The 26,474-nt window shown below is 37.2% G+C and overlaps 1 protein-coding gene across 1 annotated transcript in view; it reads left to right on the forward strand.

Annotated features, from left to right (window-relative positions):
• The window catches only part of LOC150060818 (tRNA (32-2'-O)-methyltransferase regulator THADA-like), a 241,115-nt gene that overhangs the window by 64,985 nt on the left and 149,656 nt on the right, over positions 1 to 26,474 (forward strand). The window contains exons 7-8 of the mRNA XM_090337046.1: positions 14,779 to 14,868; positions 15,694 to 15,825. Of these exons, the coding sequence (XP_090193172.1) occupies positions 14,779 to 14,868; positions 15,694 to 15,825 (222 nt within the window). The remainder of the gene's footprint in view (positions 1 to 14,778; positions 14,869 to 15,693; positions 15,826 to 26,474) is intronic.

Below are 26,474 nucleotides of genomic sequence, written 5' to 3' on the forward strand. Positions count from 1 at the left end.
AATTCAACAAAAGCAGATAAAATATAAGCACAAAAAGTATACCTTAAAAATATTCTCAGATAGGTTCGATGAAGTTGATTATATGAAATAAAAATAGGATGATGGTTTTGTTGTTTTTACCTTTGAGGCAAGATATTGCTATGTAGCATAGACTGATTTTGAACTCACATTTGTCTTGCTTCAGCTTCCCAAATGTTGGTTTAAAGGCAGGATGGTATTTTTACCATTCTGTGGTAGGTCCTAGAGCTTGAACTCAGGGCCAGGTTACTATCCCTAAGATTTTTTTGCATAAGGCTAGCACTCTTACCATTTGAGCCACAGCTCCTCTTTCAGGTTTTTTTTTGTTTTTGATGTTTTCATTGGAGATCAAAGTTTTCCAGACTTTCCTGTCCAGGTTGACTTTGAACCAAGATCCTCACATGCTCTGTGTGTGTGTTTGTGTGTGTGTGTGTGTGTGTGTGTGTGTGTGTGTGTGTGTACTTCATGAGTAATCTGAGAATAAGAAAGAGCTCTAGGAGATTTTTTTTTTTAAGGTACCTTAAATAAAATGTTTGACACATAGATTGAAAACAGTACAGAACCCTTTGAGGTAGAGAGGGTGAAGAAAGAGGCTGATAAGAACAGGGGAGAGAAAAACGGGATGATTATTTTAGGAGATTCAACATCTAATTTGTAGGTTCTTAGAAAGAATAGAATGAGGATAGTTGTCAAAGAAATAATACATTTCCCAAAAACTAAAGAACAATGAATGAAAAAAATTAACATTATGATACATCCTTATGAAACTTATAAAATTTTATAATTGGACAGGGAAATATACATCACACATAGAGAATTATGGGTCAAGTGGCAGTAAACTTAGAAATTAGTGTAGCCTTGCCTTCAAAATCTGAGGATATATGATTTCCTTCTTTTCTTCCTTTTTTTTTTTTTTTTTTTTTTTTTTTTGGTGCCAGTCCTGGGAGCTTGAACTCAGGGCCTGAGCACTGTCCTTGGGCATTCTTGAGGCTAGAGCTTTACAACGTGAGCCATAGCACCAATTTTGGCTTTTTCTATATATGTAGTACTGAGGAATCAAACCCAGGTCTTCATGCATGGTAGGCATTCACTCTTATCACTAGGCAAAATTTCCAGCCCCTTCTTTGTGTTTTTCTGTTTGTATACATCTAATAGCCTAGCTTAAAGATAAGAATAGACCTAAAGATGAAAATAAATCTAAATGATAGATGAAAATTAAGTTGCCAAGCAGTATAATCCCACTGGCCTATATTTGCCAGTCTAAAATGACAGTATGTATACAGTACAATTTGATATTTTATGCATATAGATTAATCTAGAATGGATATATGGTAATATATGTTTTCCTAATTCACTTGTGTATTGCTTATTTTTCTAAATAGCATCTGGTGTAATTTGCAGAATATAAAATGAAGGAGCAGAAAGTGACCTGATTTTTCTTTTAAATGTAGGAAGTGTGTACTGTGTTTCTCTTGTGCTGGGTTTTATAGGTGATGTGGTTAAGTAGTGAACACAGCTTGAGCCTTTGAAGGATTTGGAGTTTAGAAATGTACATAGAAGGGATGACTCCCAGCCATGTTTAAAGTCTGCCTCTGTGTGACCTCAGTGTACAGGCTGCATTTGGGGCCAAGCAGATAGTTTTCTAGGGTCTAAGAGATGGCAGCCTAACTACAGAGTATTTAAAATACGAAAGAAAAGAAACAGTGTTCATGAGAACCAAACACAAGGCCCTGATCTTGAAATAAGTAATTTAATAAATTTTATTTTCATTTAAATGGAAAACAAAATCCTTCCTGTTGCTAGCTCCAGGAACCAGGGGTTAAAGTTTTTAATAATAATAACAACAATAATGATTTATACTTATTGTAGATTAGCTTTCTGGCTCTCCAAAAATCAAATGGTTAAGATGTCCAAAATATTCATTTCCCAACTCTGCTGAATACTGGCTTCCTTCCCTGTCTGCAGATCCAGCCAGTCTGGTGCAAATTATCTCATATTTTGAGTACTTCCAGGCAGTTGTTCAGAGGAGAAACTAAATCCTACAGTCTGAAATAGACAGCTACTCAGTGGGTACTTTTTTTCTGTTCAGAAAGTATAAATTACACTTTATAATCCAAGTTTGACTTTTTTAGTTGATCTATATATGTGTACCAGATATCACATCATACCTAGTTAAGGACAACATTGTTTATTATTGAGATGTAGTAGCACATGCCTTGTGACTTTTGGGGTTTGTTTGTTTGGATTGTTTATTTTGGTTTTTCTTCACAAATAAGTCTTGGCCTAAATGTCCCCAGACTTACAAAAAAATAATGTTCATGGGGGAAAAAAGCATTGAGCCGAAGTAAAAACAAATACACCCCACACACCCTGTTGTCTGGCTTGATTTCCCTGGAGGTTTTATGGATGCAGAGTGTGATCAGTGGTATTTAGTGTGTTAGTAAGATTCACTTAATTTGAATACAGGAGAGACTGAAGACTTACTGGACCAAATGGAATTATCTGTGGTTCAGTGATCTCTGAAAATGAGTTGTAAGAGCAGATGAGAAGATTTTTACAGATTAAGTTTGGCTGGCAATTTGCCTGAACATCTACCTCCCTCTAATTTCAGTGGGTGGTCCTAGCTTAGTGTGTGACGTATTCATTTGACTGACTAGGCTGATTGACAGCAATGAAGAGATTGCTATCTGACCCAACCCTGGGAGTATGAGCTTCTTTGAAAACTGGCCTGCTGGGTAACAGTGTGTCCTCTGCTTATTAAGCATCTTCCTGGCACAGGGGTGGGATAATTTGGTTACTTACTAATTAGGCAGAAACTCTGAAGCCTATAGTGACAGTATGAAAAAACAAGGAAGTTGGATTCTAGACCTGTATTTGCCCCTAACCAGTATTTTGATCTTGAGAGAGGTTCACTTAATTCCTAGTGATTAGCAATTAGGATAAAACTTGCTTTCTTTTTTAGTGATACTGTGGTTCGAACTCAGGACCTTGCACTTACTAGGCTGTACCACTTAAGACTACTCAACCTGTTTTGCTTTACTTATTTTTTCAAGTAGGGTCTCACTTTTCCCCCAAATGCCAGCCTGGACTCTTGATTATCCTATTTACACTTCCTCCTAAATGGCTAAATGGCTGATACATTTACCAGGTCATGGTTATTATTGGTTGAGATAGGGTCTCACAGACTTTTTTTTTTTTCCTTTCTTTTTTGCCAATCCTGGTGATTGAACTCAGGGCCTGGGCATTATCTTTGAGCTTGTTCTTTTTTTCAAAGCTAGTACTCTGCCACTTGAGCCACAACTCCACTTCTGGCTTTTTCTGTGTATGTGATACTGAGGAATCCATCCCAGGGCTTTGTGCATGCTAGGCAAGCACAAGGTCAAAGTCCTGGTCCATTGGAGGAATCCTTTTTTGTTTTTTAAATCAGTCCTGGGGCTTAAACTCAGGGCCTGGTCCCTATCCCTGAGCACTCTTAGCACAAAGGTAGCACCCTACCATTTTGAGCCACTTATCCCAGGCTTTTTGTCTGAGCTAACCTTGAACTGCAGTCTTCCCTCATCTCAGACTCCTGATTATCTAGAATTAAAGGTGTGAGCATCTGGGATTAAAGATGTGAGCCACTGCACCCAGCTAAATTTACTTTTAGTTCTAGCATGTTCTGTGAAGTCTGGCAATATGTTCTAAACTGATAAATGCCTTGGTGAAAATGACTATGTTTTGTGGTCGAATCTTGGAATAACTAACAAATGTCAGAAGATTAGAAACGAAAGAGATTGCAAATTATCTTAGAATAATGGACCTTATGCAAAATTAGTCTATTCATCTTTGAGGAATGAAAGAAATTGCTAGCTGATTTTTACTGATAATGCATTAGATGAAACATATGTACCAGTTAGAATTGTAAGTTTAGTGCTTTTGACTGCAGTCTAAATGCTAATACGATGCTCTTTAGAAATACCAAATGAACCAGGCACTGGTGGTTCATGCCTATAATCCTAGCTACTTAGGAAACTGAAATCTGACAATCTTGATTTGAAGCCAGCCCAGGCAGGAAAGTCTGTAAGACACTCTTATTTCCATTAAACTACTCAAAAAAAGCTGGAAGTGGCACTATGGTTCATGTGGTAGAGTGCTAGCCTTCAGCAAAAGAAGCTCAGGGACAGCCCTAGACTTAGGATAGGGGGAGGGGAAAGTAATACTAAATGAGTTTGTTTATATTTGTATATATCTCTACAGTCAGAATGATAGGGGTAGGGTACATATACAGTTCACCCTTAATTGAGGCAGGATTTGTAGATAGAATTTCTAAGAAAACACTAAGAAGGAAACACTAAGTGTGTCTTACATCATAGATACCGTTCTAGGTGTTGAGGTTAGAGCACAAAGCCATTTGGGGTCTGAAGGAGCCAACATCCTAGTGGGAGGAGATATCTTTAAGCACAGTTAAAAAATTGACTATTAAAATTATGCCAATAAAATCTATAGTGTAGGGAATAGGTTGGAAATAGGGGAATATTAGCAAGTGAGCTGTTCTGAGGCTCATTTATCTTCCAAACTCTTCCTAAGTATTGCCTATGGAGCTAATGGCACTGGTTCAAAGCCTGTTCAGAAAGACCAAAGAGGCGATGACCCACCTCAACTGTGCTTCAATCAAAATATCTTGTTTATTTGTTTTAATTTAATAAAGACCTTTTTTATTGTGGCAGAATGCACAGAACATAAAGTTTACCATCTCACTTTTATGTACACAGATCAGTGATATTAAGTATTTTCCTATTATTTTAAAATCATCAACACCACTCATCCCCAAATTGACACTATACCATTAAAAAATAATTACCCATTCTCTTTACCTACTCCTTGTCGCTGGTAACCACCATTTCTATTTTTTGTTCCTATGAACAAAACCTCATATAAGTAAAACCTCATATAAGTAAAATCATATATAGTGTTTGTCTTTATTCCTGGTTTTTTCTACTTGCTATTTACTTGGAATATCTTATCCCATACTTCTACTTTCAACTTATTTGTCTCTGTGGACCTAAAGCAAATTTCTTATAGACCACATGTTTTAGTTCATTCTAGTAATCTTCCCTTCCCTTTCCTAGTTTGCATCTTTTATTGGATATGTGCGGCAAATTGCTAAGTTTTCCTGTATATGTAGTTCCCTTTTTTTATTAAAGAATTTATTAACATTGATTTTTACATCATATTTCAAATGACATGTTTAACAAACAAGTATTCAAGATGTAGTTCCCTTTTTAATGATTCTTTTTCCAAAAGAGGGAAAGTGGAAAGTAAAGGGGTAGAGTCTGACTTCCTGCTTTCAGGACTATAGCTATGCTCCAATTACATATTGCTGCATAATGTTACCCCCAAGTTTAGTGGCTTAATATAGTAATTCATTGTGAGGCACTAGTGGCTCATGCTTATAATTCTAGCTACTTTAGAAGCTGATATCAGAGAATTTCAATTTGAAGCCTGCCCCATCAGGAAAGTCAGTGAGACTCTCTAATAAACTATTCAGAAAAAGCCAGAAGTAGCAATGTGGCCCAAATGTTTGAGCCTTGAGCAGGCTCCGAATTCTAGGCCCAGGATCCCCACACCCCCACAATATGATAGTAATAATAATAGTAATAATAATACTATCACTACTACTACTACTAATTTGATATTTTCTATAACTCTTTGAGCTACGTAGGTTCAGCTGAATGTTCTGTACCATGTGTTGTCATCTGAAATTACTTAGATCACTGTATGTATCTAAGACCCAGTATGGGGCTGGAAAGGCCTTGATGGCTTTAAGTTCATTTGTCTGGAATTAGAATTGAAGGCATAAATGAAATGGCTGAGGTGTTCCATGGGGTATCTCTCCAATACAGCATAGATAGGGCATCAAGAGGGTCAATGAAGAAGCTGCCATGACTCTTAAAGCCTTAATCAAAACTGGTATGTAATTTTCACTGCCTTCTGTTAATCAAAGCAGGCTGCTAGATATCACTGAATCAAGGGGAAGGTGAATAACCTCACTTCTTGAAAGAAAGTAGGACTGCATATACAGGGGAAGATAGGGATTTGGTGATGATCCCTAGAAATAATCTACCACAGATTTTTCAGAAAGTCTTAGCTGAATTAAACTAGTAGAGATTACTTGATTCTGAGACTTTTGAGATGATAGGATTCAACAAGAATTATTTTTCTAAGAAATAGTTCCCAAGCTCCCCAATTGGAAACTTGCATACATGGAGAGTTTAAGAGATGAATGTTTACTCAACAATTGCTATGAAATAAATGGAATTGTGTTTTTAGGCCAGCTCCTAGGCCATTGTCTTCCCAGGAGAATAACAAGGCTCTTCTAGAATGAAGACCTTCCTTTCACTTCTCTCCTTGGTTATAGATTTATAAAGGCCAGTTTAGCTGCTTGGGAATTCTCCATTCAAAGAATAGCTCCTGGAAAAGAAAGGATTAGAGAAGCATTCACAAGTCCAAGCATTTCAGAGGATAAGATGAGAAATGAGCAGAGAAAGCAGATCAGAGTCAGCCCTCTGAGGCTCTTTCCTGCAGTATTTGTCTGAAGATGAGTGAAAGGACTTTTCTGGTAGAACCATTGCTGGGATAACCAAGGCTTTGAGTTTTGTGATGAGGATTAAACCCTAGGCTTTAAACCTGCTAAATAGATACTCTACCACTGAGCTCTATCTCTGGCCCAGGAGTTTGTTGTGGGACTCTTACTTTGAAACTATTGATAGTTCTTTCCAATCACTTACTTTTTTATTTTTTATTTTTTAAAGAACAAGTTTCATTGGTGTCCATTTGGGTTTGAAACTCAGGATCCTTCTGTTTTAGCCTTGGAAGTTCTAGGATCGCAGGTGTGCTATACCATGCCCAGCTTTTAATGCATTTATAATTTTTTTAACTTTTGCTCATAATGGAACTTGAACTCAGGTCTTCATACTCCTTAGGCTTTCTTATAACTGGCACTCTACCACTGGAGCCATGTCTCCGGCCCAACTTTCTTTGTCAGTTGTGGGGCTTGAACTTGGGGACTGGGCAGTGTCCCTGAGCTTTTTTCACTTGGTCAAGGCTAGCTCTACCACTTTGAGCCACAGCTCTATTCTGGTTTTCTGGTGATTTTGTTAAAGGTAAGAGTCTAACAGACTTTCTGGCCAGGGCTGGTTTTGAGTCTTAATCCTCAGATCTCAGCCTGTTGAGTAGCTAGACTCATTGGCATGGGCCACTGCTATCCAACCCCTTCAAGTTCGTTTGTTTGTTTGTTTATTGTCAGTCCTGAGGCTTGACCTCAGGGCCTGGGCACTGTCCCTGAATTTGTTTTGCTCAAGGCTAGCATTCTATCAGTTGAGCCACAGTGCCTCTTCTAGCCTTTTCTGTTTATGTGGTACTGAGGAATTTAACCCAGGGCTTCATGCATGCTAGGCAAGCATTCTACCACTAAGCCACATTCCCTGCCCATTTGTTTTTTAATTGATGCATAGTTGTACCCATTCATTTACTCACTACTGTTTTAAAGATATGAACTAGTATCAGAAGTAAAGAGAAGATTTTAAGAACTGAGATGTTCTGGTGGGAATACAAATCTAGATTTCTTTTATGAGTTATTTCTATTTCATTAGTTTACATTTTATCATGCCTTCTATAGTACATGCAAAGCTGGGCCCAACCTATGCCTTTACTTCTTTTTACTATGCGATTCCTAATATCTGCATGTTTTTATTTGCTTTTGCTAGCTTTCCTTTTTATTCCTTTGCACATTACTCTTGTTGATCCATGTTCCTGAGATGATTGAGAATAATGAGTTCTTTATCTGTAAAAACTAGGGGTGTTAACACATTTCACCAAATATGTTTTTAAAGTTGCAGAACTAGTTATATCAGGATGCTGTTAAGTTGTTTTTGTAGGGTTTTTTGTTGTTGTTGTTGTTGTTGTTGTTGTTTGTTTGTTTTGTTTTTGCTAGTCCTGGGGCTTGAACTCTGGGGCTGGGAACTGTCCTTGTGCTCAAGGCTAGCAATCTACCACTTGAGGCACACAACCACTTCTGGCTTTATGTGGTACTGAGGAATGTAACCCAGGGAGGGCTTAATGCATGCTAGGCAAGCACTCTGCCAATAAGCCACATTCCTAGCCCTTTTGTTAAGTTCTGAAGCATATACTTCTAACATTTAACTTTTTCTATGTGTGGCAGATTTCAGAGACTGGGTTTCTAAGAGAGGTTGAAACTTGATTCAAGTAAAAAAAAAATTAAACTGTCTACAATCTTTGAGTTTTCATTTAAGCATTCAAATGCTTTATTGTAAAAGCACTTAAACTTTTATAAAATTCAAGACCGTCAGCATTACCAAGGTTGATGTAGAATGTATAGACAAAAGGATATTTGAATATAGCTGGAGTGAGGACTGTCTTCCATGCATGGCTTGCCACTATGAGGGTAAGTCCTTGTTTGATGTCTGGGTTAATATGCAGGAAAAACCCAGAGCTACTAATGTTATAAAGTGTATTGACATGGGTGCAGTATTTCTTTTTTCTTCTAAGTTTTTTTTTCTCCTTTGTTTTATGGCTTGTTGTCATTAATTTTGCCTTATATATAAAGTTATCTGATTAGGGGAAGGGAAAGGAAATCAGAAACAAAGGATGAACCAATTCAGCAGTTAGACACACTAGACAATTTGGGGGGAGGAGGATTGAGGGGGAAAAGTGGGAGAAAATGAGGGAGAAGGTAACACTGTTCAAAAAGAAATATACTCACTACCTTATTTATATAACTAATCCCTCTGTGCATCACCTTTACAATAACAGAAGTAGGAAGCAAGTGTGGCTCAAGTGGTAGAGTACTAACCTTGAGAAAGCTCAAAGACATGCCTAGACCCTCAGTTTGAAGCCCCAGGACTGGCAAATAAAAAGAAAAAAAAGCGAGGGGAAGCAGATTTCAGAACAATATTTTTTAAAAAAAGAAAAGAAAAGAAAAGATACACTGTAGAGTGCCTGCCTAACAAGTACAAGGCTCTGTGTTCAAATTCTAGTACTAACCAAAAAGAGGAGTTGGAGAAGCAAAAGTTGTGGTGTGGCCAGTTGGGTTGACTCAGGCTACTCAGGAGGCTGAGATCTGAGAATCAAGGTTCAAAGCCAGCCTGGGCACAAAGGACCTCACACTCTTATCTCCAATTAACCTCTAGAAAACAGGGAAGTGGGGCTTGGCTAAAGGGTAGGGCTGTAGCCTTGAGCTGAAGAGCTCAGGGACAATGTTCAGGCGGGAGTTCAAGCCCCAAGACCCACAAAAACAAACAAACAAACAAAAAACGTTTTTAAATAAAACTGAAATGGTGCCAGGAAGTTTTCAACAATTCAGGAAACCTCTTTTTCCCTACCTGTTTTATTCCAGGCCTTAGCTAGGCTCTGGAATCCATACTAAACAGATTAAAACGGTGAGACAAAGGTGTGCTCCCAGGAACTCACAGTCAGTGTTGCAACATCATATTGTAGCTTCTGCCTCAACCCCAGAGCCTATAAGAAGGGGAAAATGAATACTTCTCCCTTACCTAACATAACAGATTAACAGAAGAAAAACCTTTTAATTATTTGCATACCCGAGGACCCTTACCAGATAAGGCTGATTGAAAGCTCGGTGGTTTCTCAATATAATTTATACTTGGGATTCTGAAGGAGAGAACAAATTGCAATAAACATTTTCTTTGAGGGCTGGGAGTTTGGCCTAGTTGTAGAGTGCTTGCTTAGCATGCACGAAGGCCCAGGATCAGTTCCTTGGTACCACATACATAGAAAAAAAAAAACAGAAGTGGTGCTGTGATTCAAGTGGTAGAGCTCTAGCCTTGAGAAAAACTCAAGGACAATGCTCAGGCCCTGGACTTAAGCCCAGGACTGACCAAAAAAAAAAAAGTCTTTGAGAAGCCTTTTTTCTCTTATAGATACTTTAACTAATTTAAAGGAAGTTTCATAATTTCTTTTATAGATGGTTGTTTAATAAAAGTTTTTTCAGAACCACACTTAAAACTGCAGTTTTTCATAATATAAAGTATGCCAGTGAAATAGATTGGAGGATGGCATGGTTATTTTAGTATTGTATGCCTGAACTTCGGCAGGCCTCTTTTTGGTTGTTCCTGCACATTTTTATCTAGAGGGATATCTGTAAACATACCCTGCAAAATCTTCCAGTTCTGAGTTGAATGCTTTTCTGTTTCCACCCACTTTCCTGCTTTGTTTATTTTCACCTGTGTCTTGCTTGTTTTGTCCCATTTACAACTTTTGGTTGTCTTTTTTCCTTCCTAACAGTTTTTCCTTTTGATTATCTCTTCTATTGTTTTCTTTGAGTTGCTGGGCTAGTTTTGACCACATAGATAAACAGACTTGAAATGCCTGTCACCAAAGAATTTACCTCCAGGGTTTCTTATATCCCTCAAGGTAACACCCACCTTGTTTGCTTGTTTGGGTGAACCAGAATTGAACTGTTTGTAAACCATCTGAGATAAGCTTTATCTACTGATATTTAAGAAAATGTCAAGCCTTGGCATATTATCTCTTGTGCTTTTGTATGCCTTTATGTATGGCTAAAGGTAGACTTACTGAAATTATTCTTTCATTATAATCTTGGTCCTAATTCCTTTTCCATTTGTCTATCTTAAGGACTGTGTCATTTATGTGCTTCACTCAGTCAGCACTGGTTTATTTGGAGTTTGCCTTGTTTGAAACAGTCAGCACTTTTTGGTTTGTTTGCTTTTGCAGAGGGGTGTGTTGGAGATAGGACCCTGGGTCACTGAGCTTCATCCTCAATCTTTTCAGTTGGTGATTGGATACCACCTATGAACTAAGCCTCATACTTAGTACCTGAAACACTGTGAAAAAAAGAAGATACTTCAGTTTCTGTTTTGTCGTTATAGGAATAACATAGGCTGTAAAATAGAACCAAGGAACAGACATCAAACTTAAATGCTATAGTTTAAGTATGGTTTATGTGTGTCCCTAGAAGATTCATATGTGAGACTGAGAAGTGGTTGGGGTAAAGGGGTGTTGTCCTCAGAAGGGAATAAGCTGCTTTTCATGGGATCCTGAGATAGTTCTTGTGGGAATAAATTTCCATAAGAATAAGCCTCTGTCCAGTGGTATAATATCTTCCTACCACACAAACTTCAGCAGTTGTGATACCATCTGCCTTCAGATTCACAGAAGAGCCAAGCTGAAGCTGGCATCATACCTGTGAGCCTCCAGTAATGTAAACTAAATAAATTTTCTTTTTGCTTAGTTACCCAGTCTCAAGCATTTCGTTGCAGCAACAAAAACCCGACATTAATTCAGATGTCTCTTTAGTCTTGAGACATCAGAGAAGATGTTCTGGAAGAAGTCTGCCTCAGCCAAAAATGGAAAGATTCTTTAGTGGTAGCCTGGCAAGAAGGGTTTGGGCATGGAAGTATTCCCTTAAATTCAACTGAAATATTTTATAGCATCTTTTTTTTTCTAGGTGGATACTGCTTAAAGTAGAAATAATTCATTACATGGTATGCAAGAATCTTGTCACTTTTATCGCTAGGAAGTATCCATGAATAACCAAAATAACTTCATTTTGCATAGATCTTTAGAGTTGTTACAGGGCTGTGTGAGCTACTGTTGGCATTTTTGAAGCATTGCAGGTATTTTTTAATGAAAGGATCAGTTGATGAAGTCAGAGCCAATACATTTGGTTTAGCATGACATCTTAGTAAGGAGACTTGGTTAAAGAATTGAATTGAATTGTCTGTTCTCTAACAGGCACAGCAGTTAGTTAAATTTATTGTGATCACAGCAGTTTAATTAAGTCACAGCAGAATATTTTTCCACATAGAGAAAGGTTCCAAGGGCATTTTCAAACAGGAAAGTTACAATTAACATTGTAACTCCCATTGTACCTCTTGGGATTGAGATTACCCCTTCCCATGTATCCAGGTCATTCTCCTGTTAACACCACCGAATCAGCTGCCCCATTTTGGTAGTTGTAGTGTCACGTTTTCCCTTCACCGTTAGCTCTTATTTTTGTCGTTAGTCAGAAAGGATCAGTTATAAGACAGAGAAGGTATTTTCATGAAACTGTCTTGCTTTGTCCCACCAGGACCACTTTAGGAAGAGTCATATTTATGCTCAAAGAAATCACTGCTATCTTTAGGACCAGTTGGGGTCATCTAGGTGCCTTTTGACTAAAATATATGGAAAATGTACCAACAGGACTGAGGTTGTCATTAAGAGGAAAAAAAATGAACATGTCAAGAATGGTCAGGCCAGAATCTTAAGTTTTCATAATTGCCCAAGAACTTTATATTTATTTTATAATTGCATGTGTGTGTGCATCTTTGTGTGCGTTCCAGTGTGTGTGTGTGTGTGTGTGTGTGTGTGTGTGTGTGTGTGTGTGTGTATGTATGTACGTACGTGCACGTACGTGCGCTCGCGTGTGCATGAGCTCAGCACAGACACATATGTATGTGCAAGTGCTGGTCCTGGGGCTTGTACTTAGATCCTAGGTATGATCTCTGAACTTATTTTTTGCTCAAGGCTAGTACTCTACTACTTGAGTCACAGGTTCACTTCCAGCAATTTTTGGCGGTTCATTAGAGAAAAGAGTCTCATGGATTTTCCTGCCCAGACTGGCTTTCAACCATGATACTCAGATCTTAGCCTCCTGAGTAGCTAGGGTTACAGGTGTGAGTCACCAGCATCTACTTTTCTTTATGACACTTTAAATCTTGCTATGAATGGAATTTAATTTTATATGTAGTGGGTAGGTAAGATGTGATTTTAATTTTGTGTGAATTACGAATTAGTGTATTATGTTTTTGTATGATCTGCAATATCAAGTCTTTTACATTTAAAAATCTTTGTTACTTTGAAGTAGATAGAAATTTCTTAAACTATAGAAAACATGAATCACAAACTGGGAAAAAAAGATAAATTATTGGGCTGTATCAAGAGATTATAGATCTTTCTGCCCATGAAAAAAAGATTAAGAAAATCAGTTGACAAGCTACAGAGTAAGAGAACATTTGTGTGGAAGGATATATGTGGATATATACAACAAAAGACAGAAGCAACCTTTTTAAAAGCAGGACCAAAAAGGCCACATCAATGACTAACACACATGAAAAATGTGTTATCAAGGAAATGAAAATCAAAATCACAGAGTAAAAACATATAAAACAACAGCAAATATTCGAGAGAATAGGAAAACCCCACTAGAACTTTCACTTATTAACTGTTTTAAAACTGTTCATTTCCTATCGGATATTAATCCAAGAGGAATGAAAACATGTCTATGTGCTGAGCTCAGTGACTCACACCTTTAATTCCAGCTACATCAAAAGTAAAGATCAGGAGGATTATATAGTTTTAGGCTAACCTGGGTTTTTTTAAAAAAAAGTGAAGTTCTGTCTCGGTATATAAGCAAGGCACACTGGTATGTTCTTGTCATCCCAGCTACTCAAGAGGCAGTGAGAGAATAGGTAGAAGGATCATGGTCCTGGTTTAACCCACTACTCAAAAAAAACAACTAAAACAAAAGAGGTAAGAAGAAAACTTGTATAAGAATGCGTATAATAGTCTTAGTCACAATGGCCAAAACATGTCTTTCAACAGGAGAAAGAGTAAACAGAATTAAATTAATTTAAACAGAATAGTACTGAACAAAGAAAGAAAATGCAGATGTTAGAAGCTATGCTGTGTGGAAAAGGCCAAACACAAAAAATTGTGTAATGTATCACAAAAGCAAACTGTAGTGCTCAAATTCAAATCAGTGGCTGCTTTGGTGCAATGAGGGAGTTGGTTGAGAATGCAGTGCACAAGAAACTGCATGAGAAATCAGAGTCTTGCCTGGGAAGTGGATTACCTAAGTGACTATGTTTAAAGACTAAATAGTCCACTTAAGATCTGAGCAGTTTGCTGTGTGTGCAATATGCTTAAATTAATTGCATACCTCTCACGTTGATAAAAGTGGGCAGGTTAGGGAATACTTCAGATAACTCATGGTTCAAGTGACAGACTATTTTCCTAAATGCTGTATTTAGCTGGAGTTTTCTGTTCTCTGTTGTTTTTCAGTCTGAGAAACTTATTAGGACTACAGCAGAGTTCAAGAATAGTTTTATAAAGATGAAAAAAGTAATCCTCCAGAACATTAAATGCTAGATCTGGTCAAACGTTGAGGTCACTATTCTTCAGAACACAGACTATTTTGTCTTGCTGGCACACTTAGAAATATATGGGGATGTTTTGGGACATTTTGATTGTCATGATTGGAGAATGGTGTATTGTGCTACTTGCATTTAGTGGGTAGAGATCTCAGAGGTAGCTAACCATTGTATATTGCACAGGACAGCTGCCTTCAAAGTAAAGAATTGTTTGGCCCCAAACTGCCAAGGTTGAGAAACCGTGCTGTAAACCTGCCCTTATCACTGAAGCTGAGTCAGTTTCAGTCAGATGTTGACTATATTTAGAGTCCAAATCAATTGAGCAAATGACATTTTCACATGTTATGTATCTTTCCTGACATAATTTAGTATCAAATATTTATAAACATATGTTATCTCAAGTGTAGAGATGAAAGTCCATATCAACAGCACTTCCAAAATAAAAATGTTGGTTAAGTTTAGGACACTACAGGGTTCATTTTTAACTTTGTTTTATTAAATAGTCAAATAAATGACCTGTGCTCACTATCTTCTTTTAAAATCAAAATAAAGCAATGATAGTAATTATCTTTTATTTCTTTCTATACAGAATGACAGGAAGAGAGTTTTTCTCCCGTTTCCCGGAACTCTATCCCTTTCTTCTCAAACAGTTGGAAACTGTAGCCAATTCTGTGGATTGGTAAGAAGAGATTTGCTGTTTTCAGAGTTACAGAAACACTAGTTTTTGAGAAGCATATGGTGATTTCTTCTGTAAGATTAGTTTCTTATTATTATTTTAAAAATCTGTATGTTTACACGTTGAGTTTGAAAAAATTTTTATTGCTGGCCTTGTGAAACTATAGCAAGTAGCTGACCGTGCTAGTTCCCTGTGATTGGATTGTGTGGTCCACATGCACAAAATAAGCTATTGATTTTGGGAACCCAGAGCAGTCATTAAGGAGATTTCCAGTCTCTTCAGGGCATATAAGAAAGCTTGCCATTGTCCAGAATGAGATTTCTAGTCTGTGTATCTTAGAACATGATCTTTTTCTGTTCTTCCAGCAATTGTTCCACTTGATGTGAATGTATACAAATTATAATAGAAAAATAAAATCATAGCAATGAATTTTACTTTTGTTTATGATCTATATTTTACATTTATAGTTTGTACAGGTAAGTTTTTCTAGCCCTCATAAATGATAGCCTATGCATGCTTTCTTAAGTAGGTTTGGACATTGAAAGTTTCACATTTCATACTCTGAAATTAGCACACTCCATTTAAACAAATGATTAGCTTGGAGAATAATATTGTGTGTAAAAGTTCATTGCCCAGTTTTGCCAGAAGTTTTTCCTCACAATGCCCATTAAAAATCTGAAGTGAATGGAGAATAGGACAAAACAAAACCTATCTTTTTTTAAAAAGAATCTCATTTTATATACATACATTTAATGAGAAAAAAAATGTTGAAGATAGTATCTCCTTTCTTAAACTGAAAATCTTGATGTTCACTTACTTTCTTTTCAGTGATACGAGAGAACCAGATCGTCATCCCAGCATGTTCCTGTTACTTTTGGTCTTGGAGAGACTCTACCCTTCCCCAATGGATGGCAGCTCTTCTGCTCTCAGCATGGCACCTTTTGTTCCCTTCATTATGAGGTAGTATCATGCTATATGTAAATATTGGGGGCAGATAATGCGAAGACAGGGCCAGGAGGCCTATAGCTATAGCTCCTCACTGGTGTCTAGTATTTCAGGGAGTTCCTTACATTGTGGGCATAGGAGCTCTTTAGAACTACTGTGTAAGTGATGATTTCCTCAAAGACTTGCCTGCTACTGAATGTGAAGTGTAGAAAGGGTGTTTTGCTTTTTCAAAATATACCTTATGTGTTTGAATGGTTCCTGTGTTGGGCCTGGCTAGGATGGGACAGGATTGGTCCTGGCATACATTCCAGTGGTTCAAAGTGGCATCTTCCATGTTTGATCACCTTTTTCACTTGCATCCAGCACCTTAATCAGTAGATCTGCAAACACCATTCACACGTTCTTATGGAATATTTCAGTAACCTCTTACATTAGCTTTTACCCTTCTGCTTACTTTTTGATAAAAAGCATCTTCATTTTAGTATATCTACCAAATATTGAAATGGACTTGGAACACAAATACAAAAAAATAACACCATTAAGAAAGTGTATGTATTATTTATGTGGTGTTCTGGGTTCCACTTCCTTGTTTTACAGAGCTGACTTATGCATTTTAATATGAGAAACTATTAAGCATGAGATTCTGACATGTGATTGCTGTGGCCATTTGTTTGCCAAGCCCTGGCTGTGGCTGTGTTATCTTTGATCAGGGATGACTCACTCAGACTGGTTTTTGTTTCCTGATACAAAAAGTTACCAGTCTCCATTTGGTGATTCATTTGAGAAATTTGGGTGGTGAATTTTACTTTCAGAGGCTTTAAAAGTGTCCTTTCATAACTATCTGGAAAAATAGAATAAAACTTAGAAGTTGATGCAATAGGGAAGGGTACATGCCGAGTCATAGTGTATATTAAAAACAAAGATATGATGTAGACCTTCATCATCTGTGCTGCAGAGGCTTTTTACTAATCCTTTGTATCCTGGAAGCCAGAAATACACAAAAAACATCTGTCTACATGTATTTGTTTATATATAATCAAATATATTTATCTTCAAAGTACCTATTCTTTATACCAAAGATTACATTATTATAGAAGGTTTATCTGCTACTTTGAAACCAGAATACTTAGTACACTGGTAATAAGCACTCAAAAGATAGAAAATTAGAAGCGTGCAGTCATCTGTCCTGGCAAATGCTGTAGTCACTGGTAACTTTCTGCTTGAGTACAGACTGATAGGTTACCTTCAACAGCAGAAGGACCATACGTGATTTCCTTAGAGGATCTGTGAGTTCTAATTCATTAAGTGTCCATGTGAGAAATGTGTTTTTCAAACTTTAAAATATAAACCTACCACTTGGAAATTTTCTGAATTCTAATTCAGTAGGTTCTAGTGTGAGTCTCAAGATTGGCCTTTCAAACCAGCTTCCATGTAATATGATACTGCTGGTCTGTGGACCATACTTTTGAGTAACAGGATTAAACCTGAGGTATTAAACACCATTAGAGCATACGTACACAATGAAGCAGATATTAGTAAGGTCATACTTGGGTTATGCTTGGTTAGGCTGTTTATGGGGTTTATAAGAAGATTTTTGATCTAGAAGTTCATGGAATAAGTAACAAAGGCTTCTAATAGAGAGGTCAGTACAAAGTGTGTTGAGGTACTGGGAAAGTTTGCTTACCATTATCCTGGGAGAAGAAGCTATCACCCCATTTTTGTGTTGAGGAAATTGAGGCTTAGAGAGAGAGAGCTTTAACTGCAGGCCTGAAATTTGAATGCAAGAGTGAAGGCTTTGTCAAGGAGTATTAAATATACTACTCCAGGCTAGGAGTTTGGCCTAGTGGTAGAGAGCTTGCCCGGGTTCGATTACTTGGTACCACATACATAGAAAAGGCCAGAATTGGTACTGTGGTTCAAGTGGTAGAGTTCTAGCCTTGAGAAAGTCCAAGGACAGTGCTCAGGCCTTGAGTTCAAGCCCCAGGTGTGTGTGTGTGTGTGTGTGTGTGTGTTTGTATTTGGTTTACTTTTGTTTTTTGTTTTTGGAGACAGGGACTTACTACGTAGCCCTGTACACAGCCTTGGACTTGAATTCTCCTCCCTATACCTTTCAAGTGCTGGGATTAAAGGAATGTGCTACCATGTCCTGCAAATGACCTCTTTCTGTTGCACCAAAGTAACTACCTCCCATTGTAGATGTCAAGCACTTCCACCTCAATGAATATTTCTATGAAGACTAAAGTTTATGCAGCTTACAAATGAGGAGCCTGTATTTAAGTCTCTATATCTGTCATCTGCAGGCTGTTTGTTATTTGGATATAGAATTACTATCCTCACCAGTGGTGGGATCTCTCCCTCCTTCCTTCCTTCCTTCCTTCCTTCCTTCCTTCCTTCCTTCCTTCCTTCCTTCCTTCCTTCCTTTTTTTTTTTCCAGTCCTAGGGCTTGAACTTAGGGCCTGGCACTATCCTTGAGCTTTCTCAAGTCTAGTGCTCTACCACTTGAACCATTCTGTGTATGTGGTACCAAGGAATCGATCCCAGGGTTTTGTGTATGCTAAGCAGGCACTCTACCACTAGACCACACTCCTGGCCAGTCATTTACTTTTCTAGTAGTAAAGCTTAGCCAACTGGATTGATCACTCATAGGAGATCAGAAATATATCTAAGGGACTGTTGCCTGGAGTTATGGGATTGATTCTGAGTCAGATACAAGGGAAGACTGGCCTTTCATTCCTTGAACATCTTCTGTGGGATAGTATAAGGAACTTAGAATTAGAAAACCTAGTTCTGGGTTTCATCATCTGTGTTTCATGGTTCATTTTCTGGAGAAATGAACTATAGACGGGTGTAAACAAACAACAAAAAGATGACTGGGGGGGGTGACTGGGGGGGGTGTGAGGAGGGAAAGTGGGAGAAAACATGAGAAGGGGTATCCATGTTCAAGAAGTAATGTACCCACTACTGGATGAATGTAACTGTAATGCCTCTGTACATCACCCCAACAATAAAATACAATTATAAAACCAAAACAAACTATGGTAAAACTATACACATTTGATTTAATGACTTTGTGAAGAAAATGAAGGATTGATAACTAATAGAATTGTTGTTTGTGCTTTAGTACAAACAACAAGAGTTGTTTGTGTTAGAGTGCCTTGTGTTATGGTAAAGATTGGACTGTTTTGACAGTTAAAAAGATGAATATACAGTGAATGAGTGTTTTAATTTTATCTTTGTGGCATTACTAATGGCACAGTGTATTTGGAAAGGTTCTAATCAGGCTCCAAGATACCTCTGAGTTTAGCTAAAGAAAAATTTTACAGTGAGTGGGAGTGTGCAAGGATTGCTTTGACCATGCTAAAGTAAATTGCACAATGGAAAGATTGCAAACTCCAGCAATAGGTTTTAAAAAAACTTCTCTTGGACTCATGTATATTTACCTGCTATTTCCTTCCTTTCTGTATTAGTTTTTTTTTGTTGTTTTGTTTTGTTTTTTGTATTTTGGGCCTTTTATTCCACACTTAAGAATATTCATGCTTATATCTTGGTTGATTTCTTGTTGGCTTGGATCTTAAGAATCATTGATTTGGATTTCCAAAGTTACATGTTCATGAATAATTAAGATTATAATTAGCTGATAAAAAAGTTACTCCCAACATCTTGTTTACAACTTGCTTGTTACAACTTGTTTTGTTTGTTTGTTTGAAATAGGAATCATCTTATAACTCATACTGATCTTAAACTTGTGATATTTCTTCAACTTCCTGAGTGCTGGCATTATGGGCAGTAATCACCTCACTTAGTTTATAATTCTTTTGAAATATCCAGTGTATTTATGTGCCTCATGCTATGCTGGATCTAGACATCCAAATCCCTTTGCCACATTAATATGATGGCTTCAGTGAGATCATTTATCCTTCAGTGGAAATACCACAAAACAGAGTAATTCCTGTTTGAAAGAGAATTCTAACTGGCTGAGAACAACTCACTAGTGTCCTCTTGAAGACAGCTTTCTTAAAAAATAACACTTCAAGGTTTGCTTAAGTAAAATTCTGAGGGGCGAAGGGATTAATAATATAATAGTGACAGAGAAGTAAAAGAGGGAAAGGAAAAGGGATGTGGGAGAAAGAACACTATTTGAACTATTTTTAACTTTAATTGACATATTAGTAATTGTATATATTTGCAGAATAACAGTATATCTTTTCAATACATGTATACACTTTATAATGGTTAGGTCAGGGTAAGTGACTGGTCTGTCACCTGAGACACTTATCATTGCTTTGTGTTGGGAACACTCAGAATCTAAGAGAACACTTTTTTTTTTTTTTTTGGATCAGCACTTGCTTTGGCATGCCTCTGCCTGGAAATTGAAAGAAAGGCCCTGAAGCCAAATGTAGGTGAGGTGCTAGAAAAAGAACTTTTTGTCCTATGAGCGAGAGCACATCCCTGGACCCAGATAAATGACAGCCTCAGGTGCCAGTGAGCTTGGAACCAATTCAGTAATTTTTGGGAAATGTAGGGTGGGGTTGTTGTGCCAGGAACTTACAGAAGAACTTGTAAAAACAAGAGAAAATGCATCTTTTATTAATGACCAAATTGTTGTGTTGATATTAGTTAATTTTAGAATAGATTATTAAATATGTCACTTGTATTTTTATTTGCTGGGAACTAGTAAGGATTCCCTAAGAATAAGTTATACCTGAGTTACCTCATCATAATGGGATTCTCAGGCTGATGTAGATAATGCAGGCTTTATTTGAATTACTTAAATGAAAATAGACTTGATTGCTTACTTATCACATTTGTATATGGCATAAATATTATAGACAAGTGAATCATAGTCTTCAAACAAGAGTAAAAAACATAGAGTAAGACATGTGGCTATTATTTCTATGAGACTGGGGGGAAGGATTGAGAAGCCATATATTAGACGCTTCATTTTATTTGTGATGTGTTCTTAATCTGTGTGCCGACCAAATGATTGAATGTCATATTCTCTGATTTTTTTATGTTTGATATAATCTATAATTGAGCAATAGCAGTCAAATAGTCTTGGATGAATTGTCTTGGATGAATTGTGATAATCAGGCATTTGATAGAAATAAGTATTATTTGATAAAGATAAGTATCATGTCTTGATCCTTATAGACATAAAAATACATATATAAAATGCATATTATAAGTTTATTCATACAAAATGAATTGGAGGCATGGCTCAGTGGTAGATTACTTGCCTAGCAAAAATGTAAGGTCCTGAATTTAAACTCCAGTACTGGCAAAATGAAGGTTATCTGGCTTCCTTGTTGTTGCTGCTGTTGTGGTGGTGGTGGTTGTTTTGGTGGGAGGGAGGATGAGGCACCATTGCTACTTTGAGGTAGTGGGAGCTATAGTCTCTCAAATCTGCTAGTTAGACTAAACCCACATTATTCTGTTTGTCATTCTGCTCTGGAACCCCCATTTTAGGAGGGTCATTGATAAACTAATATTTATCTATAGGAGATGACCAAGATGAGGAGGAAGCTAAACATCTGGAAGCCATAAGAGTGAAAAGATTTGGCTAGAGGCAATATGGTAATAGTCTTTACGTACTTAAGAAGGTGCCATATGACAGAAGGCACATAATTTGTCTTTTTGTTCCCAGTGGAAAAGTATCAGATTGACCATTTTAATACAAAGAAATTTTGTGAAAAATCCATGTTTTTCATCAAGGAAGTGAAAAGCTTTCCCTAATACTAAACTGCCTGCTAGTGAAAGTATTTGAAGAAAAGTAATCATATGTTAGTCATGTTTCCTAATGGATTTCTGCAGTGAGGTTGGACTGGATGACCACCATCCAAGCATCTTTTGAGATTGTCCTATTTTAGAACACTGAACAACTCAGCTGTAGATTCTGAAAGGGTGATGAAAGAAACAATGAACCGTCCTTCCTCTAAACGTATGAAACCTATTTGCACCTTTTAAATCTCCCCAAGGAGATTTAAACCATGTCATTCTTGACATAGTTCACAAGGTTCAACTCAGCTGTAGACTGAGTCATGGCAGTGAATAAAACGATGAACCTTCCTCTAAACCTATGAAACATGTTTTCATCTTTAAAACCTTCAAAGGAAAGAATTTAGGATGTTGTTCTTGACATCGTTAACAAGATTATGATGGTCTATTACTACATGGTGCCCTCCTCTCCAGGAATTAATTCACTTAAATTTTGCTTCTAATTAACTTATTTACTCTGAATAGTTTTGAAAATCTTTTTTTTTTCTTTTTGGTCGATGTGATGTCTGAAAAGCATTCCTTATTAATTTAATTATCTTTTTTGGTGGTTGCTGTATTTTTCTCCATTCCAGATGTTCGCTTAATCCATATTTATTTTCTGACAAGCATAAGGAACGTCTGTCTTTGAGGAGTTGGAGATGCTTTTCTGAAGTGACTGAAATAGATAATCCTTTGTTGTTCAAATTTCCCAAAGGGTCCTCTTTGAACAGAAACTCCTGAAGACAGTATCAGAGTTCCTAAGCGTTGTTCTTTGCCTGTAGAAATTCCTAAGAAAGGGGATTTGCCTATTAATAGGGCTTTGGTGTTAATGTAGAATGTTCTCTTGTAGCACAGCCTGGAAATCCAAAGCTCCAGTCCTCCTGTGCTTACCACTGAATTCTATAGGTTTTAAGAAAGAGAAGACAGGAAGTCTCCCCTCCCCCATTCCTAATCTAATAGTTGTTGGGCAAAAGAGGGGACCTGCTACCTTATCCATCTGGAAACTTGGTCCTTGGCTTCACTGGCGTGATTGACTGTGTGATACCAGGTCAGGCTTTGGGCAAAATGTCAAGGCATTCAGTTGTGCTCAGGGAGTTTTTAAGCAACACAATTTTCTTCTTTGCTTATCTGCCAAACTGGCACCCACTTTCCTTTTTTTTTCTTGAGACCCCAGTGTTAGCAGTTTAGACTATTGTGTTAGAGAGATGCACGTATGGCATAAAGCCCTGAAGCTCTGGGGGGGCTGAGGTGAGGCGCTTAATGCTGATGAAATCACACTGGCAGCTACCTGTTCTGCCTCCTTCTTATTATGGCTCTGCCTGGCTCTTTATTTCAAGAGCTATACTCATGGCCTTTGGAATTTCTGAATTCCACCCAAGGGTAGTTGAGGTTCAGCATGTGGAATGAAATAATGTTTTTTGTATTGTGTGCCTCCCCCCTAAAAAAAGGGGGGGCCATGACAAACTCCGTCATGGTTTGTTTTTGGTTTTTGTTTTTGTTTTTGTTTTGTTTTGTTTTTCTTAGTAGTTCCTAGAGAGGTTGCTTGCCAACTTCATTTCTGGTGCCAGAGCTCTTTTAAAACCGTTTTCTAAATGTGTTTTTGAGCAACAGGAATGAAGAGTTCACTTCTTATGGAATGCATTGACAAAGCAAGCTAGAAAAACAAAACTTGTAAGGACCAGCTTTTCTTCACTGTTATCTATTACTTCAACAAGTCGATTCAGGTCATGTTAGAACAAGTGATTGGATCTGTAAACAGTGTCATTCTTAGGGAAGTTTCTGATGGTGATAATCCATGGCTTATTGCTGCCATATATTCTTAAATGGCATTAAGTTAGGATCCAATCAGTTGATTGATTACCAAGTGTTTGCAAAACATCTGTTGTGTACTTTGTTAGTGTTAGGTCTTGGGTATGATGCAAAGTAAAGAAGAGAATTTTCATCCTTGAAGATAAACCTATAGTCTTGTAATATAAGATATGTGCTTGTGAACCAGACAGAGTATATACTATACTAACCACTTTTGTTATATGATACATGCCCCAAGAACTGAGAAGTCTGAAAAACTTTCCTAAGTAGCAAGGCAGGGAAAAAATAGGAGAATTCATCCTGTCATTTTCAGAATTTCCTGGAAGAACCTAATTAGGCCATCTTTTCCATCGATAGTGAGATCCAACAAGAGGGAAATTGTGATAAAGTTTTAATATGTATAACTAGGAACTCATCTTAGAGAGTATTGCTTCTGAGAGCAAAAGAAGAGGCGACATTGTTCAAAAAGAAAGGTTCTCATTACCTGACCTATGACGCTGTAACCTCTCTGTATATCATTTTTATAATAACAATAAAAATAATTGGATAAAGAGTATTGCTTCCTCTTGGGCTGGGAGTTTGGCCTAGTGGTTAAAGTGCTTGCCTAGCATGCACAAAGACCCGGGTTCGATTCCTTGGTACCACATACATACAAAAAAGCCGGAAGTGGTGCTGAGGCTCAAGTGGTAGAGTTCTAGCCTTGAGAAAGTCCAAGGACAGTGCTCAGGCCCTGAGCTCAAGCCCAGGACTGGCAAAAAAAAAAAAAAAAAAAAAGAGTATTGCTTCCTCTTAAACCAAAGATTACCTAGGAAATTCACAAAACAAACCATCTTCTATTTATAGGAGAAATGGTTGATGATAAATTTTTAGTTACTTTAAAAACAAAAACAATATTGCCCCAAAGGTTGCATTTCAGTTATATGGAAATATAACTGAAGAAAAATTACTGAGGAAAAATTGTTTAGTAATATTTCATATTTTAAAATACTTGAATATTTTTCTATAGAGAATTTTTATTTCCTTGGTTTAAAAAACTTTCTGAACTTTTGGCCAGACTGATCCACAGGTTTTTTTTTTAAGTTTTAGCAAAGGTTTGTTTTATTGTAAGGGAGAAAAATAGAAAACAGGGAGAAATAGAAATAGAAAAAAAGAGAGAGAAGCATTTCCTTTTCCCAATTCAGGAAATGGGACTCAAAATGGCAATTCCTTTCTATAGCTTTTATTCTTGCTGAGCTGGCCAAATCCATGTAGTTGTGTCATCTAGGAACTCCTAATTCGCATACAGTGATTTGGGTAGAAAAGATGAGTGAAGCTCACCCAAAACACAGATAGCCTTTAGGACATCGTTTTGCCAGACATTTTTAATGTTAACTTCAAAGATGTCCCATAATAAGTCCCACATTCTGGCTAATACCACATTATCCATGGGCATTATAAAGTTAGACTGTATTTTTTTCTCTTCAGGCAGAAAATAGCAATTAGGGAATAGACGGGTAAGAATTAAGTGAGGACATGAAACAGGAGCATCATAGTATATACTTTTTTCTTTTTATTATCTTTAAGTAGTTGCACACAAGAGTTGTTATTCAACAAAGCAGTTTACAAATCAAATGTGTATTGATCAGTGTCATCCCTTTTAACATTGTTATCCTCCCAACCATTCTCACCCACCCCTTCCTTCACTTTTCTTAATTTTATAAGATATACATTTTTACTTCATTCTTCCCCCTTCTCCTCTTCATGATAGTGTATTTAGACATTATCTATCTATCTATCTATCTATCTATCTATCTATCTATCTAGGAAGAGACTGTTCCTCTTGTTAGGCCTTCATTAGGCCATGACCACAGTAGTCTCCCTTCTGTGTTCTAAAATCCACAGTGGATCCAGCAACTGAATCCTGAGTATGAGTTTGCAATAGAGTACTGCACCATGTATATGTTGTTTTTGTTCCCATATGTGAATGAATACACACATTTAACAACCTTCACATCTTAATTGAGCCCTGTTACCCTCTGTAGCTTAACATTTGCATTTGAGGCATAACAAAACAAGTATAATTTTTTTCTCCACAATTCAATAGGTAGAAGAGTTAATCTTACCATAAAACTTAGTAACTTGAGTTTTTTCTTTCCTTATTGAAAAATTTCACTTTCTCACTTAAAGTAAACACATTACAACTTCTCATCACTACCCTCACTTGTGTTTTGGGACAATTATTAAGTAAGATGTAACATAAGCACCTCAACAATATAAGTCAGTTAATTTTTTGATCATTATGATATCCCTCTGAGGTTGTTGGCATTATCATTACCATTAAAATGGAGAGAAAGCTCAGCAGAAGAAGTTTCAGAAGCCAGGTGCCAGTGGCCCATACCTTCTCAGGAGGCAAAGATCTGAGGATTGGGATTCAAAGTTGGCCTCGGCAGAATCACTCAAAAACTGAAAGTGGCACTGTGGCTCGTGGTAAAATGCTAGCCTTGAGCACAAAGAGACTCAGGGACAGCACCCAGTCCCTGAGCTCCATGACCGACCCCCAAACAAAAAAGTTTAGATACATACTATAGTCATACTGTTAGTGACAGACTTAGATTTAAATCCAGGTGTTATGAGGCTAGAATCTGTTTGCCACTGTAATAAGTACCACATATTACCCCTTCTATCTACCTGTCTTGTCTGTGAAATATGGCAGCCTAGTTCTCAGAATGACAAAACTTGTAGATTTAAGTATCAAGTATTTGAGACTACTTTGCTTACCTTGGATATCCTTCTACCCCTTGGGTATTACATTGGCAGTGATCTCATTTTCTAATCTGAAGTCAGTCAAAAATAAAGAAAACCTTGCATTTGTGCCCAAGTGGTTATGACAGGTTGCTAAATAAAGCTGGCTCAGCTAAAGTTGTGAGGTTCTTGAGAAATAAGAAGAATTTCTTGCAAAAGAAATTTTCCTTATTATAGGAAATCATGGATCATTGCATAATTATAAGTGTCTTTAAAAAGAGAAAAGTGTGTCTTGAGGCTATGAAGCATAAACTCTTAATGAGATTATTTGTGTGCTGCTATTTGTGCATACTTTATAGACTATTAGAAAATGTTTCCTA

This window comes from Megascapheus bottae, chromosome 7, assembly GCF_031878675.1.
Source record: "Megascapheus bottae isolate mThoBot1 chromosome 7, mThoBot2.hap1, whole genome shotgun sequence".
Classification (NCBI taxonomy): domain Eukaryota; kingdom Metazoa; phylum Chordata; class Mammalia; order Rodentia; family Geomyidae; genus Megascapheus; species Megascapheus bottae.